Source organism: Phanerochaete carnosa, assembly GCF_000300595.1.
Source record: "Phanerochaete carnosa HHB-10118-sp unplaced genomic scaffold PHACAscaffold_6, whole genome shotgun sequence".
NCBI lineage: Eukaryota > Fungi > Basidiomycota > Agaricomycetes > Polyporales > Phanerochaetaceae > Phanerochaete > Phanerochaete carnosa.
The window spans coordinates 1,550,798-1,570,415 of NW_006767633.1; the positions used below are offsets into that span (position 1 = coordinate 1,550,798).

General features: G+C 53.7%; 7 protein-coding genes across 7 annotated transcripts; 3 read left to right on the forward strand and 4 right to left on the reverse strand.

Moving 5' to 3' along the window:
• Nucleotides 1-26: 26 nt before the first annotated feature.
• PHACADRAFT_210148 (uncharacterized protein) lies at nt 27-2,176 on the reverse strand (the record flags this gene model as incomplete). Its single annotated transcript, XM_007396975.1, has 7 exons — nt 27-256; nt 308-761; nt 819-1,165; nt 1,215-1,434; nt 1,493-1,591; nt 1,642-1,770; nt 1,841-2,176. The coding sequence occupies 7 exons, from the start codon at nt 2,174-2,176 to the stop codon at nt 222-224; spliced, it is 1,620 nt and encodes a 539-aa protein (XP_007397037.1). The 3' UTR covers nt 27-221.
• Nucleotides 2,177-2,345: 169 nt separating this feature from the next.
• On the forward strand, nt 2,346-4,195 carry PHACADRAFT_146190 (uncharacterized protein). Its single transcript, XM_007396976.1, has 3 exons — nt 2,346-2,947; nt 2,999-3,211; nt 3,257-4,195. The coding sequence occupies exons 1-3, from the start codon at nt 2,616-2,618 to the stop codon at nt 3,807-3,809; spliced, it is 1,098 nt and encodes a 365-aa protein (XP_007397038.1). The 5' UTR covers nt 2,346-2,615; the 3' UTR covers nt 3,810-4,195.
• Nucleotides 4,196-4,264: 69 nt separating this feature from the next.
• Nucleotides 4,265-6,083, forward strand: PHACADRAFT_96783 (uncharacterized protein; the record flags this gene model as incomplete). The annotated part of the gene is made up of 13 exons (XM_007396977.1): nt 4,265-4,395; nt 4,447-4,511; nt 4,562-4,634; nt 4,682-4,736; nt 4,795-4,848; nt 4,906-4,992; nt 5,044-5,127; nt 5,180-5,254; nt 5,302-5,369; nt 5,435-5,587; nt 5,648-5,702; nt 5,756-5,799; nt 5,855-6,083. Coding segments are annotated over 13 exons (1,173 nt in total), but the record flags the coding sequence as incomplete, so codon positions are not given.
• A 75-nt stretch (nt 6,084-6,158) lies between these two features.
• On the reverse strand, nt 6,159-7,271 carry PHACADRAFT_196773 (uncharacterized protein; the record flags this gene model as incomplete). Its single annotated transcript, XM_007396978.1, has 3 exons — nt 6,159-6,886; nt 6,936-7,114; nt 7,171-7,271. The coding sequence occupies 3 exons, from the start codon at nt 7,269-7,271 to the stop codon at nt 6,159-6,161; spliced, it is 1,008 nt and encodes a 335-aa protein (XP_007397040.1).
• Nucleotides 7,272-8,670: 1,399 nt separating this feature from the next.
• On the reverse strand, nt 8,671-13,711 carry PHACADRAFT_210153 (uncharacterized protein). The gene is made up of 9 exons (XM_007396979.1): nt 13,430-13,711; nt 13,276-13,379; nt 13,015-13,224; nt 12,887-12,961; nt 12,639-12,837; nt 11,301-12,589; nt 11,127-11,245; nt 10,570-11,072; nt 8,671-10,512 (listed from the first exon to the last, which is right to left on the reverse strand). The coding sequence occupies exons 1-9, from the start codon at nt 13,703-13,705 to the stop codon at nt 10,348-10,350; spliced, it is 2,940 nt and encodes a 979-aa protein (XP_007397041.1). The 5' UTR covers nt 13,706-13,711; the 3' UTR covers nt 8,671-10,347.
• A 554-nt stretch (nt 13,712-14,265) lies between these two features.
• Nucleotides 14,266-16,288, forward strand: PHACADRAFT_258137 (uncharacterized protein). The gene is made up of 4 exons (XM_007396980.1): nt 14,266-14,522; nt 14,572-14,714; nt 14,771-15,809; nt 15,867-16,288. The coding sequence occupies exons 1-4, from the start codon at nt 14,310-14,312 to the stop codon at nt 16,164-16,166; spliced, it is 1,695 nt and encodes a 564-aa protein (XP_007397042.1). The 5' UTR covers nt 14,266-14,309; the 3' UTR covers nt 16,167-16,288.
• Nucleotides 16,289-17,939: 1,651 nt separating this feature from the next.
• PHACADRAFT_162725 (uncharacterized protein) lies at nt 17,940-18,942 on the reverse strand (the record flags this gene model as incomplete). Its single annotated transcript, XM_007396981.1, has 7 exons — nt 17,940-17,989; nt 18,045-18,160; nt 18,219-18,284; nt 18,344-18,394; nt 18,455-18,613; nt 18,662-18,738; nt 18,793-18,942. The coding sequence occupies 7 exons, from the start codon at nt 18,940-18,942 to the stop codon at nt 17,940-17,942; spliced, it is 669 nt and encodes a 222-aa protein (XP_007397043.1).
• Nucleotides 18,943-19,618: the final 676 nt, after the last annotated feature.

Sequence of the window (19,618 nt, forward strand, 5' to 3'; positions counted from 1 at the left end):
AGGCAGTGTGGCGTTAAACAAGCGCCCGCACTTTGCATGCAAACGTAAAGATTACAAAATATATTCTGTCCGTCAAGAGACTACAGAACCGTCAATAGTTCGGAGCAGCACAACGTTGTCGCGCAGGATTTTTGTGATGCGATCATGTCGCAACTACCAAGCATCGCACACACATGTAAGTCCATACTTCGTTCAAGCGGACTCCGCCCGGATATGGCTCGTCACGCAGGATCGACTCCACCTCGTGGTTCATAGCCTGCAAGCGAGTCTCAGTAATATGCAAAAAGTATGTAAATGGCAGACGCACCGCCACGTCCACGACCCCTGCCGCGTCCACGGAACTCACCGCGTTCACCGCCACGCCAGTCACCGGATCCCCTGCGGTAGCTACCACGGTCACCGCCACGGAAACCTCGACCGCCACGGTGCTCGCCGCGGTGCTCGCCGCGGTGTTCGCCACGGCCACCGCGCTCGCCACCGCGGAACCCTCCCCGGTATTCTCGGCGATCACCACCACGAGAGCCTCCTCGCCCACGTCCACGTCCGCGAATTGCCGCCTGGAAGCCGTCGTCCTGTGGGGTAGCTGCCGCAGCAGCCTCTCCATTAGCTGCGGGCGTCTCAGAAGGGAGGGGCTCTGCTGCAGTAGCGGGGGTACCAGTAGCTGAAGAGCCGAATCTATCGTGAAGTGATGCAAGTGACGGAAGACCGCCATCGTCCTCAGACTCGGCCCAGTTCAAGCCTGCAGAAGCCTCGGCTGGCACCTGAAGGTCTACATGTCAATGATAGTCCTTTATACCTTAGGATAAAAATGTCCTCGCCTCAGTTGTCGTAGTCACCGTTACGGTATCCTCAATCACAGTGTGTCCGTTCACTGTCATTTCGGTGATGGTCTCCGTCACCTCAACCTCAGGTGATGCTTCTTCAGTAGCAGGCTCTGCAATTGCTGCAATTGCCTCGTCCAAAGCCTGCTCGTCTTCGGCAAGCTCATCCTCTTGGACAAACTGGAAACTGGCTGTGGGAGCGATCGATGGAGGCAACCCACCGACGGGAATGTCGACAGGCTCTGGGGGCGTCTCAATCGTTAAAAACTCGACAGCAGGTTCTGCAGGCGACGTGGGTGTGCCGGGATTCAAAAACGCGTCGGTTATATCGGAGAAGCGAGAGTCTACGAACAACTCAAGGGTGAGAAATAAAAATAACGAGACGATACTTACAAGGAATGTCTTGATAGGAGCCTTCGCCAGCCAAAAAACCGCTAATGATTTCTGTTTTTCTCTCGACGTCACTTCCAAGGAGAGTTTCTACGGCGGAGAGAACAGCGGAAGTTTCGCTCTCGACAAGGTTAAGGGCCAGCGCAGCGGGAGACCTGGCGGACAGGGCCGTATGGAGTGTGATGAACGAAAGCAGGTCTGCGGTACGCCGAAGGTGCGCATTCTGGATACGGCGAATATTCAAGACGTCGATCAAGACGGTAAGAATGCCTTATATTTACCGTAGCATAGGCTAAGGCATCTTCTATCCGCTGTTGCTCGACTCTTGCAGTTTCCTCGCCTTTTCGAGCTAAATCTTGAGACAGCTCGGCTTCATGCACCTGAAGCACATTCAGCAGAGTACCAAATGGCGGATCCCACACGCAAATACCTCGACAGCCTTCTTTACTTCCTCAAGCTCTTTGGAAACGCCCTCAAGGATAGGGAGAGTCTTCAAGGTACGCTTCTGATCCTCGTTGAGCTTCTCCGCTGGGGTGGTAGAATAGCTTTGTATGCGGGTCTAGGGGTGCTGCGTCAGAATAATTCTGCCAATCGACCTTGCAATGAAGGGATATCAGAGTGATACCAACAATTTTTTTGTTAGATGTTTTCAGCCTCTTGCTCAACATCTCCACGATGGGACTCGTTTTCGGCTCGTCCGCACCTCCGGGGGACACAGGCCCGACACTCTCTTGGCGTGCAATGAGCGACGGAGCGACAGAGTCCTCCTTGACATCGGACTCGGAGGGCGCATGGTCGATGAGGGCCGCCGCGTGTGCGTCGGGCACGATGACATGATCTTCGCCGTGGTCAGACGACTTCTTCGCCCCCGCCTTCTTATTCTTGCTCTTGCTTTTGGAGGGCGGAGGTGGCGGGGGAGCGCCCGGAACGATGCGGATGGCTGGCGTCGTCGGTGAGGCGGACATGGTCTGTATTGGAGGCTACCGGCTGGGGCTGCTGGGCTGTGTACGCGAATGCTTTGGTAGAGTTCGGCGGAGACGCCAAGCCCAACGGAAAGGTTGTAGCCACGTGACTACCGCCCCCGCTCTCCACACTGCAGCGCTTTCTCTGCTCTCCTCAGTTATGCAATCATTCGCGAATCCCATCGTCTGGCTAACACTGCAGTATGGCATCGAAGTACAACTATACCGCCTATACGTGCGATAAATTGACAAGCTATCTCGTAACTCATGCGGGCTGCAAGCACTCTGCGGCTGGCGGACTCAAGGAGCGCGGGCGGGTAGTCCGCGGCGGATACGACAGCCGCGAAAGCAAGCCCCTCCCTGGCGGGGACCGCCTGCGGACTGTGCTGACCAGCATCTACTCTTTCCCCTTCTCCCCTACCTGAGCGACGTGCCACAGACCATGGCCGCGATTCTCTTGGATGAACAACCGCAGGACTTCAGCTCCAACGCCCACACACCGCAGGTCGACACACACGGACGCTTTGAAGCATGCTACGAGGTCCCCAACAAACATCCGGAACTTTCGTTTGAAGACGGCAATCTTGCTTTGCTGTGCGGACATCGATACTTCCTGGTACACCGAGGCGTCCTTGTCCGCCACTCAAGTGTCCTGGCTGCGATGGCAGAGTGTCCCACCAAAGAAGACCTCTCGCAATCGCTAGAAGGGCGCCCCATCCTGAGGCTGCCACATACTCCTGATGAAATATACATTCTGTTGAAGTATCTCTACGGGTGAATACTCTATCATAGCCCATCGTACGACTTCCTGATGATAGGCTGTAGACTCTCTGAGCAGTCTGAGGCGAGCGCTTTCCGCGAGCTTTCGGTGTCGCTCAGGCTCGCCACTACGTACAACATCCCGGCATTGCGTGCTAAGGCTCTGCGACATCTTCTCCTTTCGTGGCCCATTCTCCTCACACAATGGGAGATCCGGGAGAAGCACGCGACCAATGCGGATGGTGTTTATGTCTCACGCCCGGGACTTCCGCATCCATCGTGAGTATCATCCGCAGCTAGTCGAAATTATTCTCACAATGCCAGGGTAATCATCGCACTCGCGCGTGAGGTTGACGCCCCGGAATTGCTGCCCTCTGCATTCTACGACCTTTCGCGCTACCTTCCTAGCCAGCTAGCAGCAGATTACACCGATCTCGACACTGGACGGATCTACAGCCTCTCGAATAACGATCTTTTTCGCGTCTTCCGGGGAAAGGAGCAGGCCGCGCGCTACTTCTCCACTTTCATTGTCAAGGAGCTTGAGGGGCGCGTGCCCGCCGAATTCTGTCACAACCGAAACGAGCTCCAGCCATCGCGCAAACGGCGTTGTCAGATGGCGTTCGAGGCCGTTACGTATTCACTCATCCGCGACGTCAACGGTCTCGTTCTCAACCGCAACTCGGACCCGCTCTTCGCAATTCATGATAGCTTGCTCATGCAGACGCGCGAGGACGTGCCGGGTACGGAGAATAAGGCTGCGATACGTGCATGTGAGGCGTGTAGAATGGACTTCGGTGCGATTGTCGAGGCGGTGCGCGAGGAGTTCTGGCACAAGCTTCCGGAGTGGTTCGACCTGGAAGTGCCCAACTGGGTCTAGAGAGTGTCCCTGAAATTCACATCGTCGTGTATCTGGCATATGTTCTTGGATTGATGCTTGTATGTTGCAGAGTTCTGAATACCTATCTCGCTCGGAGCCTACGGCGAACTCCGTCACGGTGTGACATGCACGCTATTGCGACGCGGTCTTCAATCGCGCGCCTCCCCCGGCCGAATTTATCTGTCATCCCGCCATGGACTCTTGTGGAGATGTGCTCACGGTGGACGACGGAGACTTCACAATCACATTTGATGCCGACTCTACGGACAGCGGTCAGGTTACTCCAGGCTATAGTCATGAGGAAGAAGCGAAAGCCAACGAAAGTGGCGAAGCTCTTCTTGAGAATATGGACGAAGACAACGAAGACGACTCTCGGTAAGCATATTCGCTCGCTCTCTGGCGGTTAACTAAGTGCGCATATATCCAGCTTATCTACGATCTGCCGTCTCGAATCATTGGTCCTTGATTTTCTCCGCCAAGTGTCCAAAGCTATGCCCACCCTAGACGACTCCGGCAGCAGACTTCAAAGCCAGAGTAAGGTCGCCCTCAAGCTGGCTGACCGCCGGAAACCGATGAAGGAGGATGGGTGCGCATATATTCACCCATTCTCACCTGTATTGACTCTGAACTTGTCCAGGTCTCCGGCAACACGTCTACTGCTCTTTCCGCACAATGCAAAACATTCAAGCTCCCGAGCGATAGGTTTGTTTCCACAAGATATGTCTATACACGCGCGCTAATTGGACGGGCAGCGCAAGTCCTAAGAACTGTGGAGTTAATGCACGAAGCTCTGGTGACCGGTGTACCTACTACAAAACGGCTTGTGTCGAGAGACTACACATATACGTTTCCTTGCTAATGCCTGGACATAGGGACATGTACTACAAGGATGTTCCGCTATTCGGCTCACAGGTCGTAGTCGATAAGGTAACAACTTGAATGTTTGCCCTTCTCCCTCCATGCGAGCCTGGCATAAATTACCCAGCTTGTCGACGATATTGCTGCGACACTCAGTGTAGGACGTGCGGATCTCAACGTCGTAAGTAATCTCTCACTTTTGGGGGATTTAGGAAGACGACGCTGACGCCCCGACAAGCGGGCATCGTCAAAAGGCCTCGTCTCAGGGAGAGGACTTACCATGCATCTTTATGAAGAGGACTCCATCACAGTTAGCACCAGCGAGGTTTGTGCAGCGCTCTCTGCCCTACATCTATCAGAACTGATAGGCATGTAGAGTACACTGATACCAGTGTCTGAAGAGATAGAGCGCTTTGAGGTGGAAGATGACCTGTCTTGGGTGCTCGTCGTAGAGAAAGAGGTTGGTTACTGCCTTCGAAGACTTGCTAAAGCTCTCAAGGCAAATTCCTCAGGCCGTCTTCCAAACGCTTTGTCGCCTCAATTTGGCAGAACACTCCAGACTGCCGGGCCCCGGGCTTCTCATTACCGTGCGTCCTTGCTCATTCCTTGCTGTTCTTCACTGAGGCCTTCGCAGGGCAAAGGCTATCCTGATGTCGCAACTCGCCAACTCGTCCGCACGTTGTCCGACAATCTACCCGCTGCGTGGGTACCTCTTCCATACTGCGGCTCTACGCTGACTGTATCCACTTTGCATGAAATGTTTGCAGAGTGCCGATTATTTCACTGGTTGACTGCGATCCATGGGGTATTGACATTCTGTCCGTATACAAGTACGGCAGCGCAAGTATGGTGCACGAGCATAAGTCCCTCGTCGCGTCGCGCATCGTGTGGGGAGGAGTGAGGGGCGAGGATATCTCTTTGTATCTTTAATCGTTCTTTTAAATGCGAAGTAGGACTAATCGCATGTCGTTCAATCACAGGCTCGGCTTGAATAAGGACGCAATGCTTCCTATCACGAAGCACGACCAGAAGAAGGTTTATTTGCGCGGGGCGTTTTCCATGCTGCGTAGAGCTGATTAATACACTAGGCCATGGCCATATTGCGAAGAACCGATTTGCCTGGGGAGTGGAAGTACGTCCAATCGCTCCTTCTTTGTGCCACTGCATGACTTCTTTGCTCTTCACAGGACAGAACTACAACATATGTTGCACAGTCGTCGAAAAGCGGAGATCGAGGTTTTGTCGTCAATGAGTCCGGTTCTGGGTCCGCAGCAAGTTTTTTCCATGGAGTCGATGCAAGACGAAGACATACAGCATCGAAGGAACAGTCTACTGGAGTACACAGTGTGTATAATTGCCAAAGCAGTGGATAATGCAAGGCGAAAGTACGCGACGCAGGGCCGAAGGGTGGTATAGTATTATCGCATAGCATAATTCAATGTCCGTAAAGCCTCAGTAAAATCGAGGTCCGAGAGAAAGTCTAGTGCTATATTATTCTCGATGCATTACCATCTCGTGACTTATCTCCCCGAGGTCGCTCGCACTGCCTGTAGGCAGCATCTCTTGGTACACTGGAGGAGGCTCAAACGGCAGGCCACCACTTGGTCCGGCATCGTCGCGCACTTGCATCTCTTTCTCGTGGTGCGCCTCAAGCCGCTTCTGGTACGCCGCCATCTCACTGTGTAGCATACTCGCCGTGGACGCCCTTGTCCGGTTCGTGTCACCGCGAGTAAGAAACGTGGCCGGGTCGGAGAAGGATGACGGCAGGTGGGATGAGCGAGAGCTGGATGAGTCGGAGAGTCCTCTAGCTTCTGGGACGTTGACACATTCTACCGGAGTTGGCGGCAGGTCCCGGTCTCGGTCGCTATGAGTCGTCCGTGCAAGTAGTGGCTCGTTATGAATATCGTGTGGATTTGGAAGCGAAGATGGTGGCCGCGTCAGGTTCGCTGGCGGGGAGTGCTTTGCACGAGGCGTTACGTGCCCTGCTAATGCGGCAGCTGCGATGAGGGGTATTACCGAAGAGGAGCTAAGCTCCGGGCTAATAGGCGCAATATCTCCATATGTGCGCATAGCGGGTGCAAAGTTCGCGCTGTGTGATACGGAGGGAGCTCTGTTCCCCTGAGAAGCTGTCGCCAAGCCGTCTTCAAGTCTCACGCGCCGCCGTTGACGACTGCGGCGCAAGCAGAAGATCAGGAGCACTAGGAGCAAGAAGGCAAGCACTACAGGTTCCTCAGCGAAATATCACTGAAGATCCAGGATCATGCTCACCGATACCAATGGCGATGCCCGCGATACCCCCTCCCTTTATCCCACCATGAGAAGGACTAACACCAGAATCACTTGAGGGAATTCCTGTAAGGACTGCGTGACTACTGGTAGAGGTCGCGGTACGGCTGAAATGATGACTAGACGAGGAACAATCGCCGTTGTCATCGCCTCCGTCATCTCTACTTTCACTTAGTGATCAGGAAGCTGCGTAGGAGTGAACCCCGGCAGGGCTCACCGGCGCATATTGTTGCCACAGTCGTCCGCAGTAGCGGTGCACACCAGCAACAGGAGGGAGAACAAAGGCAGAACTCTACCACCGTGCAGACTTTGAAGCATGGTGGGATCACAGCGAGGGCGAGTTTGAAGACTCCGCAGAGGATGGGGAATATAAGCGTGGACCCGGCATGCTCGCGGCTCGTTAGTCGGCACAGCCAAAAAGCTATACACGAGTTCTTAGTGATTTCAAGGTCAAGGCTCTGAAAAGACACATTTTTGCGTGTGAGGGGAAGCCTGTCTGTCCACGGCCGGTGAGAGTCAAATTCCACTCTAAGACCGACCGCGAACCACATGCCTATATCAAGGAGCGCCCGATGTGCCTCAGACGCCCAGATCAAGCGCTTATCACGTGCCGTCGCGTCGACGCGACGCGTTAGTGACAGGCGGAGATCAAATTCCGCGCCAACTCCGCCTGCCGTAATTAACTGCCATCTTGTTTTCTCATCTCCTCGTTCTCAGACACGACGACGAAACTCCCTCCGTCCTTCCTCACCGCTTTTGACCTTCGTTCGTCGTCGACCGTGTCCCAAAATTATCATGCAGACGCGCAGTTCTGTCCTCGGAAAGCGTTCTGCGCCTTCGGATGCGCCATTAACGTCGTCCCTTGCCTCGTCATTGTGTGAGGTCGCTTTACTTCCGACGCCAGCGCAGACCCCTACGACGAAGCGCATCAAGCGTTCCTCAACTGAGCTTGACGGTGATGGAAATAAAGAAAATATTCCACCTTTCCGCCTCGAAGCAATTTTAGGCTCGCCAACAACGCCACGGGCAGCCCGCTCATTAAGGCGATCGAGCACAGAGCACCTTTCCCCTTCGCGCGCACGCACGAGTAAGTTACCGCTATAGCTCTTTTCTAAATGTGTGCTGAGAGATCCTGTCGTGAAGCTCCACGGAAGCGTGCCTCCGCATCGAGTCTCCTGCCGACTACACCCGCGACTGCAATTTCCCAGTTGCCGTTGGTCACCCCTCCACCATCACCCCATTATCTCATTCAGCCCGTTTCAACTCGTGTGCGTGCACTGCTTCGGCCAACATGTAACCACGTCGGACGTATGGCGGGGCGCCGCAGTGAGCGTGACGCGATCACCCGGTTCATCTCGGTTTTCATGTCGACATCCCAGCCTGAGCCAACAGGAGTTCCGGATGCCTCTATCCTGTACATTTCAGGTACCCCTGGTACGGGCAAGACTGCACTTGTCAATACCGTCCTCGGCGACATGAGGGACGAACTTGCGGACGCCGAAATCTCGGTAGTTACCGTGAACTGTATGGCGCTTGATGATGTGGAAGCACTGTACGCACGACTTGCTGAAGATCTCAGCAAGGAGGCTGTGTCAGAAGGGAAGTCCTGTCGTGGACGAAAGCTGAAGGAGACTTCGCTTCAGGCTGTGAACAGGTTGCTAGCTGAGCAGAAAACTAAATGGTCGGTACCTCCGATCAACTATCACCGTGCTCCAATGCTCATCCTTTCCTTAGCCTCGTTCTGCTCGATGAGGTCGACCACATCGCTTCTTCATCGCAAGCTCTGACTTCCCTGTTCACCCTTGCTCAGTCGCATACCGCGTCGCTGCGTCTGATTGGCATCGCGAACACCCACACCTTGTCCTCGTCCTCGTCCGCTACCCTGGCTTCTATGGAAGCTCTAGCTGGTGTTCAAACCATGCACTTCTCCCCATACACCCCTGAAGAACTTTTGGAGATTGTGGAAGAGCGCTTGGCGCCTCTCAAGAACGCGATGAGCTCAGCGTCGGCCGAGTCGCTCGATAAATTCCTCCCTCACCCGACACTGATGCTCCTAACGAAGAAGGTTGCCGCTATGACTGGCGATGCTCGTGCTGTCTTCGAGGTCTTGCGTGGTGCCATCAACATTGCCGTTAACTCACCAGTGATCAACACTTCTAACCCCCTGGAAGTGTCCACACCACCAGTGACGCCTACTCATGTTCTCTCTGCACTGAAAGCATACAGCCCTGCGTCCACTACGTCCAGAGCCGCGGCCGCTGCGTCCAAGAAGGCAACAGACAGCGAGATTGTCGTTAAGGTTCGCGAACTCGGTCTGCAAGCACGTCTTGTACTTCTTGCCATGGTCCTTGCTCGCCAAAGGATGGATGCCGGTCTAACTCTAGGCGGCAAATCCCCTGTTCCATCTTCGACAGTCCCTCGTACCCCAAGCAAGCCCTCCTCCGGTTCACCTGACGTGACTTCAGCGTCGGCTGTCGATACAAACCAGCTATTCCTTTATTACAAGATCATACTGTCGCGTTCGGACGAAGGTCTCTTCACCGTCGTTTCGAGGAGTGAGTTCGTTGATCTCCTCGGTCTGTTGGAGACAGTCGGTCTCCTTGAGCTGTCTGGCGTGGCCAATACTCCATCTACTCCTGGCAAGTCGGCGAAGCGCGGTCTCACGCGCTCAACTTCCTTCGGCGGTGTCAAAGCGTCCTCCATGACAAACACACGGGAGGTCAAACTCATCGCGGGTACCAGGGTGGACGAGGTCGTTCGTGGTCTCGGTATCCGGGGCGGTCAGAAGGACACGCCTGCGCCAGTGACGGACGACCTAATGGAAGAGGAAGTCCGCATCCTCTTCGAGAAGGAGCGTGTACACATTGCGCGTGAAACTAGGGCCAAATTTTCTAGCGGTAGCCCACAGGATACCCATTTAGCGTTCGGCATCGTTCAAAAATGATGCTTTGTTCCCGACCGGAAACATTTTAAAATGTCTGTTCTCACTTCCTGGAACTGTCTTTCTCGGAGTTCACAATCTCCTCTTGCTTCTTGCGCATCTCCATCTGGCCTACGTACCTCTTGTCAATATTTGCTTCGTTGTTCCCATCTCTTGTCACTATCTTAACCACCTCGGTCCATATCACATATTCCAGCGAACCCTGCTGCACTACGTCATTTCGGCCTCGCCTGTACATTACTATCTCATCACTTCAAGTTCTCGCGCTTCGTATCCTCATGTAATCGCTTTTCTCGTTTGTAGCGCCGAAAGTGGCGGATGGAACCATACGAATTGTGCCACCTCGCTTAAGCATGTAAGAGGCCGCGGTTGTATAGTAAACTACAATATGATGTCAATGAGCTGTTGACTATTGATATACGAGATCGTATTAGCTAGCCGACATCTCGTCTTCTAGTGTTGCCACGTCTCAGGAGCTTCGATGCGTGTAAATAGGTCATGGAGGCTCGTCGCTACGCCGGGCAGCGACCCCGAGAGAACATAAAAATGTGCACTCTCAGTGCTCTCTGTGACATCCAGCGCAGCCGTCTCGTCGATTATCGCCTTCAATCCTTTGCGCTGCACTCGGTCTCATCAGCTTTCGCCTCACTAGAATTACACAAATAGTGCACTCACCAGGATAACTAGCTTTCGTCTAAACGTACTGAATAGCTCTTCAAGCGGCTCAGCAGCCTCGTATTCTTGGATCTTACTGTTGTGGAGATCGGCCATGAGCAGCCCAAATTGCAAAATTAGCTCGAGAGCACTACGCAGAACATCGCCGACGCTCTTCTGACTTCCCCGAAGCAGACACGAGCTCAGGATATCGTCGAGCACACTGGAGTGACGTTCGGCGAGAACGAACACGTCCGGGAACGAAGGATTGGATCCTGTATTTGATGACGCTGCAGTCTGCGAGTGGTACTCGGCGGAAGGTGGGGAGAGAGAGTTAAGGAAGGTGTCGAATGTGCCACCTATTGCGATGTCATACACATACGACGAAAGTGCACTGACAAATGCATGCGCGACGAAGCGAAAGTACAGGAAGAGCCGTCGCGACGATGTCAAGGTCTCAAAGATGGGCTGCTTTGAGTCTTGCTCAAGGGTCATGCGAAAGAGGGCTTTGGTGACGTTCTCCACTAGTGTGTAGGTATCAGTGGCGGCACGAGGAGGGGAAATATAGAAGTACTAACCGCGCATGAGGCGAAGGTTAAAAGCGAAGACGCGATGGTATTTTGACAGTACATCCGGCGGTATGAGCGCGTCTAGCGGGTGCGGTGGATGATAGTTCATGTATAAGAAGTCAAATGCCCTATTCTCCGTGTCAAGTCACGCCTGTACTTTAGCTTCGCTCAAACCACACTCACTCCATACTCTTTGGATTCAGCCACCGAGCGCGAGAGGCCACGGGCAGATCCCGGATAGCAAATCCCAGCCTCCATTCCGCTTCTTCGAGCAACTGATCCTTTCTCGCATCTCTGTCCTCGTCCATCTTCTCTCCCAACTTATGATCAGCGTTTAATGCGTCAATGATCACTGTCCGGAGGTAAAAGCTGAGGTCTGACCCGCCTGGTGGCCAGCTATTTCCTTCCGTCAAGGCCGGCGCGAGACCTATGACCCATGTATCGGACGACGACCCTGCACTATGCTTCGTTGGCGACGGACGCGGTGCCCGAGCACGCACTGCCATGCTCCGCGCCGCCATGCCTGCTGCAGCCACTCCTGGCGCGTCGCAGAAGAGCGCCGCTTGGAGGCGGCTCTTAAACGCGGAAGACGTGAGCAAGAGATAGGAGCGCAGCAAAATGAGATGTCGCCGAAAATCGAGAAAGCCAGCAGAAGTGGACAGAAAGACGTTTTGCAGTTCCGTGGAGATCGCGTCAATATGTGAGAACAGAGGGGTAAGAACGAGATCGCGAAGTGTTGAGAGCGTTGGTGTCAGGAAAGGGAGGCGCGCGGGGAAGTGGACAAGGAAACTGAGGAAGGCATTCGTTGTGGACGTTAGGGAAGGCCCAGCATGGAAGCGGAGGTGTGTCCCGGGTTCGAGATCGAATAGGCTAAAAGCTTGAATCTCAGCCTTGTAGCCCACTTCCTGTGCGCTTGAGGGGGCACCAATGGGACTGCTGGGTAGAGTCGGGGAGTGCGAAGTGCTGGAATTGGTGCTGCCGACGTCCAGCCAGGCTACTTTCACCTCTTCCTCAGACCAAAACCATCGCAGTCTGCGCCGCGTCCATGAGCCAGCAAGTATCAGACAATCTGGACGGGCGGCTTGGAGAAGCTTCAAGGATCGTCTTGCGCGCAAGAGAGATTGTGAGAAGTGCGAGGTGAAGAAGCACGGAAATAGCTCGTTTTGCAAAAAACTCCCTTCGGCATCGCCCCCGTCAGCTTCGTGTTCGTCGTCGTCGAATAGACCAGAGCCCACCCTCTCTGTCTGCCTCGGTTGACTTGCTAGTACACCTTTCGAATAATAGCCTACTGTGTAGCAGATACGCTCGAAGTAATCAGCAGACACAGAAGTCAAAATAAAAGCACAGATAGCGGTAGTCGTGCGCGATGAGCTGTTCTCCAAGTGACGTTCGAGGTGCTCGTAAACGACGGAAAGAAGCTCCGAAGGCGTCGGAGGGAGGTCTACGTATTGGGCAGGCGTTATATTCATATTCTGTGACTAAATTAGCGCGACGTGACCTGCAAAGGACGCATAAACTGACTCTTCCGCACAGCGTGGCCATGTCTCGGACTTGTTGTTCTACATCCGCGCAGGCGGTCCATAGTGCGGTTAGAGCGTGTATAGTTGGTTCCCCAGTCGGAGTCAACGAAGACAGCTCAAGCACGGTAGCCTGGAGGTAAGCCAGTACGGAAGAGAGTGAGTGTCCGAAAGCATGAAGATGTTGACATGTCTTGCCGCTGCTAATGTCAACTGTAAGCGGGAGAGTAGTTAATCACGCCGTTAGCCTACCTGTCCCTGAGCTTGGACGTCAAGGTGTTCAATCGGCGCATCAGAGTAGCAATTGTTAGAAATCGCTCAAGTAGACTATCGAAAGAGATGTTTCTGCATCAGTTATTTCTAATATAGAGGAAGGATACCTCAGACTCGCGACCTCATCCATGGATGATATAGAGATCTTATCCAGTTCCGCTGCAGCCTGACCTCTTAGGGAGAACGTCTCCGTCTCCGGATTCCATACATGTAGAGGGGACGATATTCCGGTTAGTGACATCACCAGATACTCGAGCAACTCGCAGGGAGCAACGTGGAATACACGGCTCGTTTGATCCTGAAACATGGGGAGTACGCTGCATTCCGGTTAATGGGGTGTCCTTCATGTGTCAGTCAAATCAACTCACATCTGGCGAGCGGCTGCAAGGGTATAGCTTGGCCTCTCGGAAAGAAACGGGGAAGTCGATGGTACACCATTGTGTCGCACTGTGTCCCACGACATCGCCGCATTCTGTACGTGAACTGTGTTTAGCGGGGTAACGAAGAGGCCGAAACACATACCGTAAGCGTATGCTCCTGATCATATAGCCCCATCCAAAGGTCTTTCTCAGATAGATTTTCTGGCTCTGGTTGTACGAGTATATCTTCAACTACAGCGGATGCCTCAGCCTCAGGTAGAGGTTTATTCGACCTGCGATGCCATAGTTGAAGAGATTCGATGATAGGATTCTGCGGCTGTTCGGCCAGCCTTGGAATCCTAAATCTAGGGTCAATCTCTGGCAAGGCAGATATACAAAGGCCGAGAGATTCAAAGGGCCCGAGGTCGTCCTCCAGCATGGCTGTCGATGGTTAAGTGATAGGCGTCTACAGCGCTCATATTTGACACGGTCACGTGACTCATCACGAATGGGTACCCGCGTATACTCGAATAACCACTCCGACAGGATGTGGTAAGGTGCAATTAATGTTCCAGCTGTGCCTTTGCTGTTCAGACGAGGATGTATCATGGCCGTGCTAACGACACGTACCGTATGCTGGCACGCCTATGTCACGATAAGCGGTCACGGTCACGCGGACTGATCTGCGGTGACCTCGGATGGCGCCGTCACGTTCTCAACGTGCATACCAACTCCAACAGGTCTTGTCGTCGTCGTCAGACTCGACGAGCCCAACCCTATCTCGTCGTCTCTGACGGCGTTGTGGCCATTTCTTGTATATCGACTTGCATCCTGAACGCACTCCCATACTAAAGATGGCCGCCTTGGCTCGAAACCCGCTCGCTACCGTCAAACCCCTCGCGCACCATTTCTCCGCGACGGTGTCTCCATGGCACACGACTAATCGGAGATTGAGTCCTTCGTCGAAACGAGTCCACTCGCCCGAGCCTGGTGATGGGCAGAGCGCGAAGCGGGTGAGGCCCGCACCGGAGTCATCTCGGACAATGCGAGACGAGAGGCGACGCGACATAAGAGATGCAAGGCCAGACGCGAAAGAAGAGAAAGACAAGATACGTGCCGCGCGGGAAGCGGAATTTCGAATCAAGTACACGCGTGCGTTTCCCAACTGGACTTTCCACTTCGACCTCGATGCCCATCAACCTGAGCTGGCTGCTTTGAAGAATAAGCTCGAACGGCGCGTTGTTCAACTTGGCGCTGTGCGTACAATCGACGCTGGTTATCTTGCTGCTACTGATGGGCCTACAGAAAATCGACGGCTTTTTCTCTAAGGAGGTTACCCATCTTATCACATGTAGAGCCGAAGAAGTACCTGGTAACAAAGAGAATTCGCGAGCGCGTGGTGCGCGAGACGGTGGTCTTCTCGGGAGCCCTATCAAGCTCAAGTCCCGGTTCGTACCTTTCGCTGTGAAGTCTAGCGTAGCTGCATAGTGAATGTACTTCGCAGAACTACTCCCTGTGATAATCGGGCCTCCGAGATCGTCAAGAAGGCGCAAGAATTTGGTATCAAGGTTTGGGACATGGAGAAGCTAACAAGCGTGTTGGACCGCTGCCAGGCCCCTCCTAACAATCTAGTGGCCACACCTGTCTCGGCGTCCGGCCAACACACCGCGAAGCAACTCAGCCGGCTCCTCGAGTCTGAACGACTGCACGGAACAACGGAGCGAGACCCGACTCAGCGACGTCACGACTATGTCTATTTCTCAAAGGGCAGCTACTTTGTTCTAATCGAGGATATGCGACAGGAGCTAGCTACCATCGCTGCTCTGGAATACCCTGTTCAGAAAACTCGCGATGGCAAAGAACGCGGCTCCTGGCCTGTCCTCCACTGCCACCCCCGAGCACGCGGACCATTTATTGAGTACAATGAACGCGAGGAGCGCCGGCGCGAGAAGATGGACCAGGCAGACAAGGAGCGCGAAGAAGAGTTAGCGCGTCGCAAGGCTGAAGTTCGTGAGGAAGAGCGACGCCGAAGAGCCAAACTACAGGCCCAGTTCCAGGCCCAGCGTCATCGTGACCTCAGACGTGCCGTGTCAATGCAGAGTCTCAAGCGCCATACGGAGGATGTAGAAGAAGAGTTTGTCGACCTCGACGCCGGGTTTGAGGGCGAAGCAGCAGGATCCGCAGCCGCGTCAGGCTACCTTGCGTCTGGTGCCTATGTCGCCGCATCAGGCAACAGCGTTAGCATCACCTCTGCAGCCGGCACCACATCCACGACTGGCGTGGCGATGCGGTCAATGGCCCTTCCTCCGAGTCTGCGGGAAAAGATTGAAAATCAAGTCATCACCTCGCGACGACTGCCCGATGCAGGGAAGCGTCTTGGCAAAGAAAACCTGATGGGTCCACCCCTCGTAGTCCCCGAGCGCCCCCAGCGCACGCTACGTAAGAGCAAGAGCACGACCACCATGCGTCTGGCTAAGCGCGAGGAGGGCTCGAAGCCTGGGTACTGCGAGTGTTGCAGAGTGAAGTTCGATGACTTCAAGCAGGTAAGCTGTGTCCCGGCTTGAACTGCGTGTGTTCTAAACTGAATCTCGTCTCAACAGCACATTTACTCCAAACGCCACCGCAAGTTCGCCGAGGACGATAACAACTTCGCCGCTCTCGACGTAGTGCTTTCGCGTGTTCGTCGCCGCACGCTCGAAGAAGTCGAGACTGAGCAGGCCATGTGGGATAACATGGCCGCGCGGCATGACGAGAGTGACGATGACACGCTCGACGAGCTCGAAGCGGATGATGTTGAATTCTCGGACGACGACGCGTCGCTAGTGACACCGCCTGCGCACATCGCAGACGAGATTCAGTGGAAAGAGTGGGTGGAGGAAGAAGCGTTTGACGAGATTTAATACACTCGTTTCCTAACGTAAAGCCCAATGCCCTGGACTTTTCATAAGCTATGCCCCGCCATGCCTCATGAGCTATAACCGCACCCATGCCAAGTGTACTTGACTTAACGCACTGTAGCAATATTCCCCCTGCATTACATATCCCTTTCTTCCTTCAACTCTTTTTTCGTATGGTTGCAATATAACTATGTTCACTATTGTTCTCTCACTCTTGGTTGTGCCCACCACAGCCTGTGTTGTAAGCCGATTGGTATCATTGTCCAGTGATATGTATGTGCCTGGGTAAATATTCTATATTATACGCGCTGTCAACGTTTCGCACTGCCATCGATTGCAGTCCCTGCGCACCAAGCTCATTTTAGACCAAGAGCAGGCCAATGACGGCCGGGTAGACTGCTTACCGCAATTGATCGCACTCCCCGCTGGCATGAGACTAGCCAGATTCTGAACGGCCGTATGGAATGTCGTGCAATTAAGTCGCTTCGTCCCTGCTACCATACGGACGAAAGCGCCCCTATTGAAGCGAATAAGCCAACCAACGGGATCCCGCCCTTCGGGAGCAACAGACACATACCGGTCAAAATCGTGCCCATTTACAACGATTATTTTGAAGTGGATCACTCCTAAAAATTTGCCCCGGCACCTAAGCATGCACAAGCGACCTGCCATTCTGCACGATACAACTGAGAAATCATCGTGAGCACGTACGCCAGAATAGGTGCGCCGCCACCTGCCTACAGCCCAACAGCACGCCGGTGGTTCCCACCTCACAGCTGCTAATGTACATCTCGACCTGAGATTGCCAAATGCCTTGCGATACTCCGAGTCGGCGCTCTGATTCCGTACCCCAGCGCTGTCACCCAGGTTTGCGGCGAAGAGGGCCTCAGAATGCACGCCGAGGTACTCTGTAGAGCTGTGGAGAGGAGAGGAGCTGAGAGATGACGGAAGACGGAGGGGGAGAGAGACGCTTACGGCTCGACGACCTAGATGTAGGTCAAGAAGCCCGTGTTGGCGAGCACTTGTAACGAGCTCTGGACTGATATGATGACCTACACCAAATGACAGATTTTCAGCACGTAGAAATCAGGGAAATTATGTGGCTCACGTCCATAGGTTTATCAAGGCTAGCAGTATCCATTGATAGGAAACTTCCGCTACTGCTCGTTGGGTCAATGAACGATACGTTGCCTTGCGCAGCGGCAAGAAGCGGACCCAAAAGTACTGCGAACATGAGCGCAAACATATGCAGCGAACGGAGTGTATCAGAATCAGGCCTTAAGGCCTTACGATTCAGCTGCTGATGTGCGTAAAAAAGAAACTTAGTAACGTTCAAGTTGTACGCCCCTCACGGAAATGGGTCCCGTCCGCTTGCATCCGCATGTGACTGGATGCTGATACTGGAGGACATCCCAGGAACGGCGCGTTACCAATACCTGACAAGTTGCGGCAGGTGTCTGAGCTTTGTTTGTGTAGTACGATGGACGTTGTTTCAAGTCAGAATGCAACAGAAGCGCCGTGGATCTGCGGAAGTTAGGGCCGCAGCCAGGCACTCCGAACGCCACGAAGATGATGCAGAAACAGCAATTTCCGACACTCCTATGGGTAAACTACATGTTCCAGGTCAGGCGAATCACATACATAACAAGATAAGTACGAGAGTCATTGCAAGAGTATCATCATCATCATCATCGTAGTCGTGAATAAAGTGGATCGGTTGCAGGTGTGCACCAGAGGGAGCCCGAAATGATACTACTTCGAAATTCTGCGAAGAATTTAGTCAATCTGGACAGTAAGGAGAATGGCATTTCCGTCGATGGAGATATCTGTAGCATGAGGCTCAGAGAGTTGTATTGCTTTAGCGATAGGCTGACGACTTACTGTGGTTAACACCAGCAGTGCCAGCGGGCATGACACCAGTCAAAGTCTCAGACGTGGTACTGTAGGTAACATCGTTGAAGCTAGTGGTTCCAACAGCGGCCGAAACCAGTTCGTCACTAGTACGTCATGGTGGTGAGCTACGATGATTTTATGCACCGTACGCTTAGTACATACCGGCCAATGTTGTAGCCGTTGGGGACGATAGTATGGCTTTCAAAAATGTCCTCCTCCTTGGAGACACTAATTCAATGCTATACTGAGCGCCTGTTTAGTCATAAAGAGAGTATTAATGCACGCACGCAAGGAAGAGAGCACCGCTGTTGGCTTGGGAGCCGTTCTGGCGGAAGACCCTAAGCGGTAGTTGAGGCTCACGTCGACCACGATCGCTCAATGGACTGATCTTAGCTTACCTGAAATGGTCGCCGCCGACGAGAGACTCGAGGCAGGTGCCGATGCCTGCGCTACCGAAGTCCTCGCGGAGCTCGATGGTCTGGTTGACGAAGCCATTGCCATCACCGAGGTTGGCGGACTGAGGGGCGCCGAGGTGGATATCCAAGCATTCGATGGAGCTGAACGAACAGATAAGGGAAACATAGTGCCTAGTCGATCGCACTCACAAGCCTATAGCCTGAGCGAAGTTGACGATACCGTCGTCAGTGAGAACATCGGGCGAACTGAGGCCGGAAATGACGACCTGCGAGCGCAGTGGTAAGGTTCACCGAACGTCATAGAACTTCATGATACTCACATTCATAGGCTCGCCGAAGCCGTCCCCAGCATTATCGAGCCAAGATCCTCCATTCGCAGTAGGATCGAAAAAGCCGACGTCCGCGTTCACCTGAGACGGACCAGCGTTGGCCAAACTGGCAGCGAGGATAATCAAGGCAGAGGCCAACATCTTGTCTGTCAAGAGGGAGACGGGGCTGAGAACGCAGGGGTCTAGGTAGCGGGAAAAGGGCCTATGGGGCATTTATACGATTCCTTAAGCGAATGCACATGGTGGCAGCTGTGGGGATTGGTACTTGAGTGACGGTGTCGCGCGGATGGGTCCTGGAAGAAGATGACTGTCCGCCTCATATGGCAGCAACGCTCCCGTCAGCAACCGTTGAACGAAGAACGTTCGAAGACTGAACGCATGGTGAGAAGAGGCGACTTGCAAATCCTTTGAGAAATACGTCCCACGGCATTTGTGGTGTGATGTCCCTCACCGAGGTGACCCGGAGCATGTTTTGGTCCGGGGTGTCGTCGAGGCCTTCAGAGTGTCTGGCTACGTGATGGCGTGCGGCTCAAACAGAGTCTCTGACCAGGGCCTACAGCCGCTATGAAACCTCGGTAATGGCAAGACGCTGGCTGGTGGAAATCGTGAGGGTGAGAGACATGGCATGTCAGCTGTGCACGATGTCAACTCTTGTTCGTTTGCGCTCACCTAGAACGATGATGCATCGAAGCCCATCTAAGAATACTTGGAGTGGAAATCAGGAAGCAAGGTTCCTCGACACACGTGGAACCTGTGGATGAGCAAATGGCCCCGATACGGCTAATTCTGTTCAGGTCACTGGGAAATGGGAGCGTCA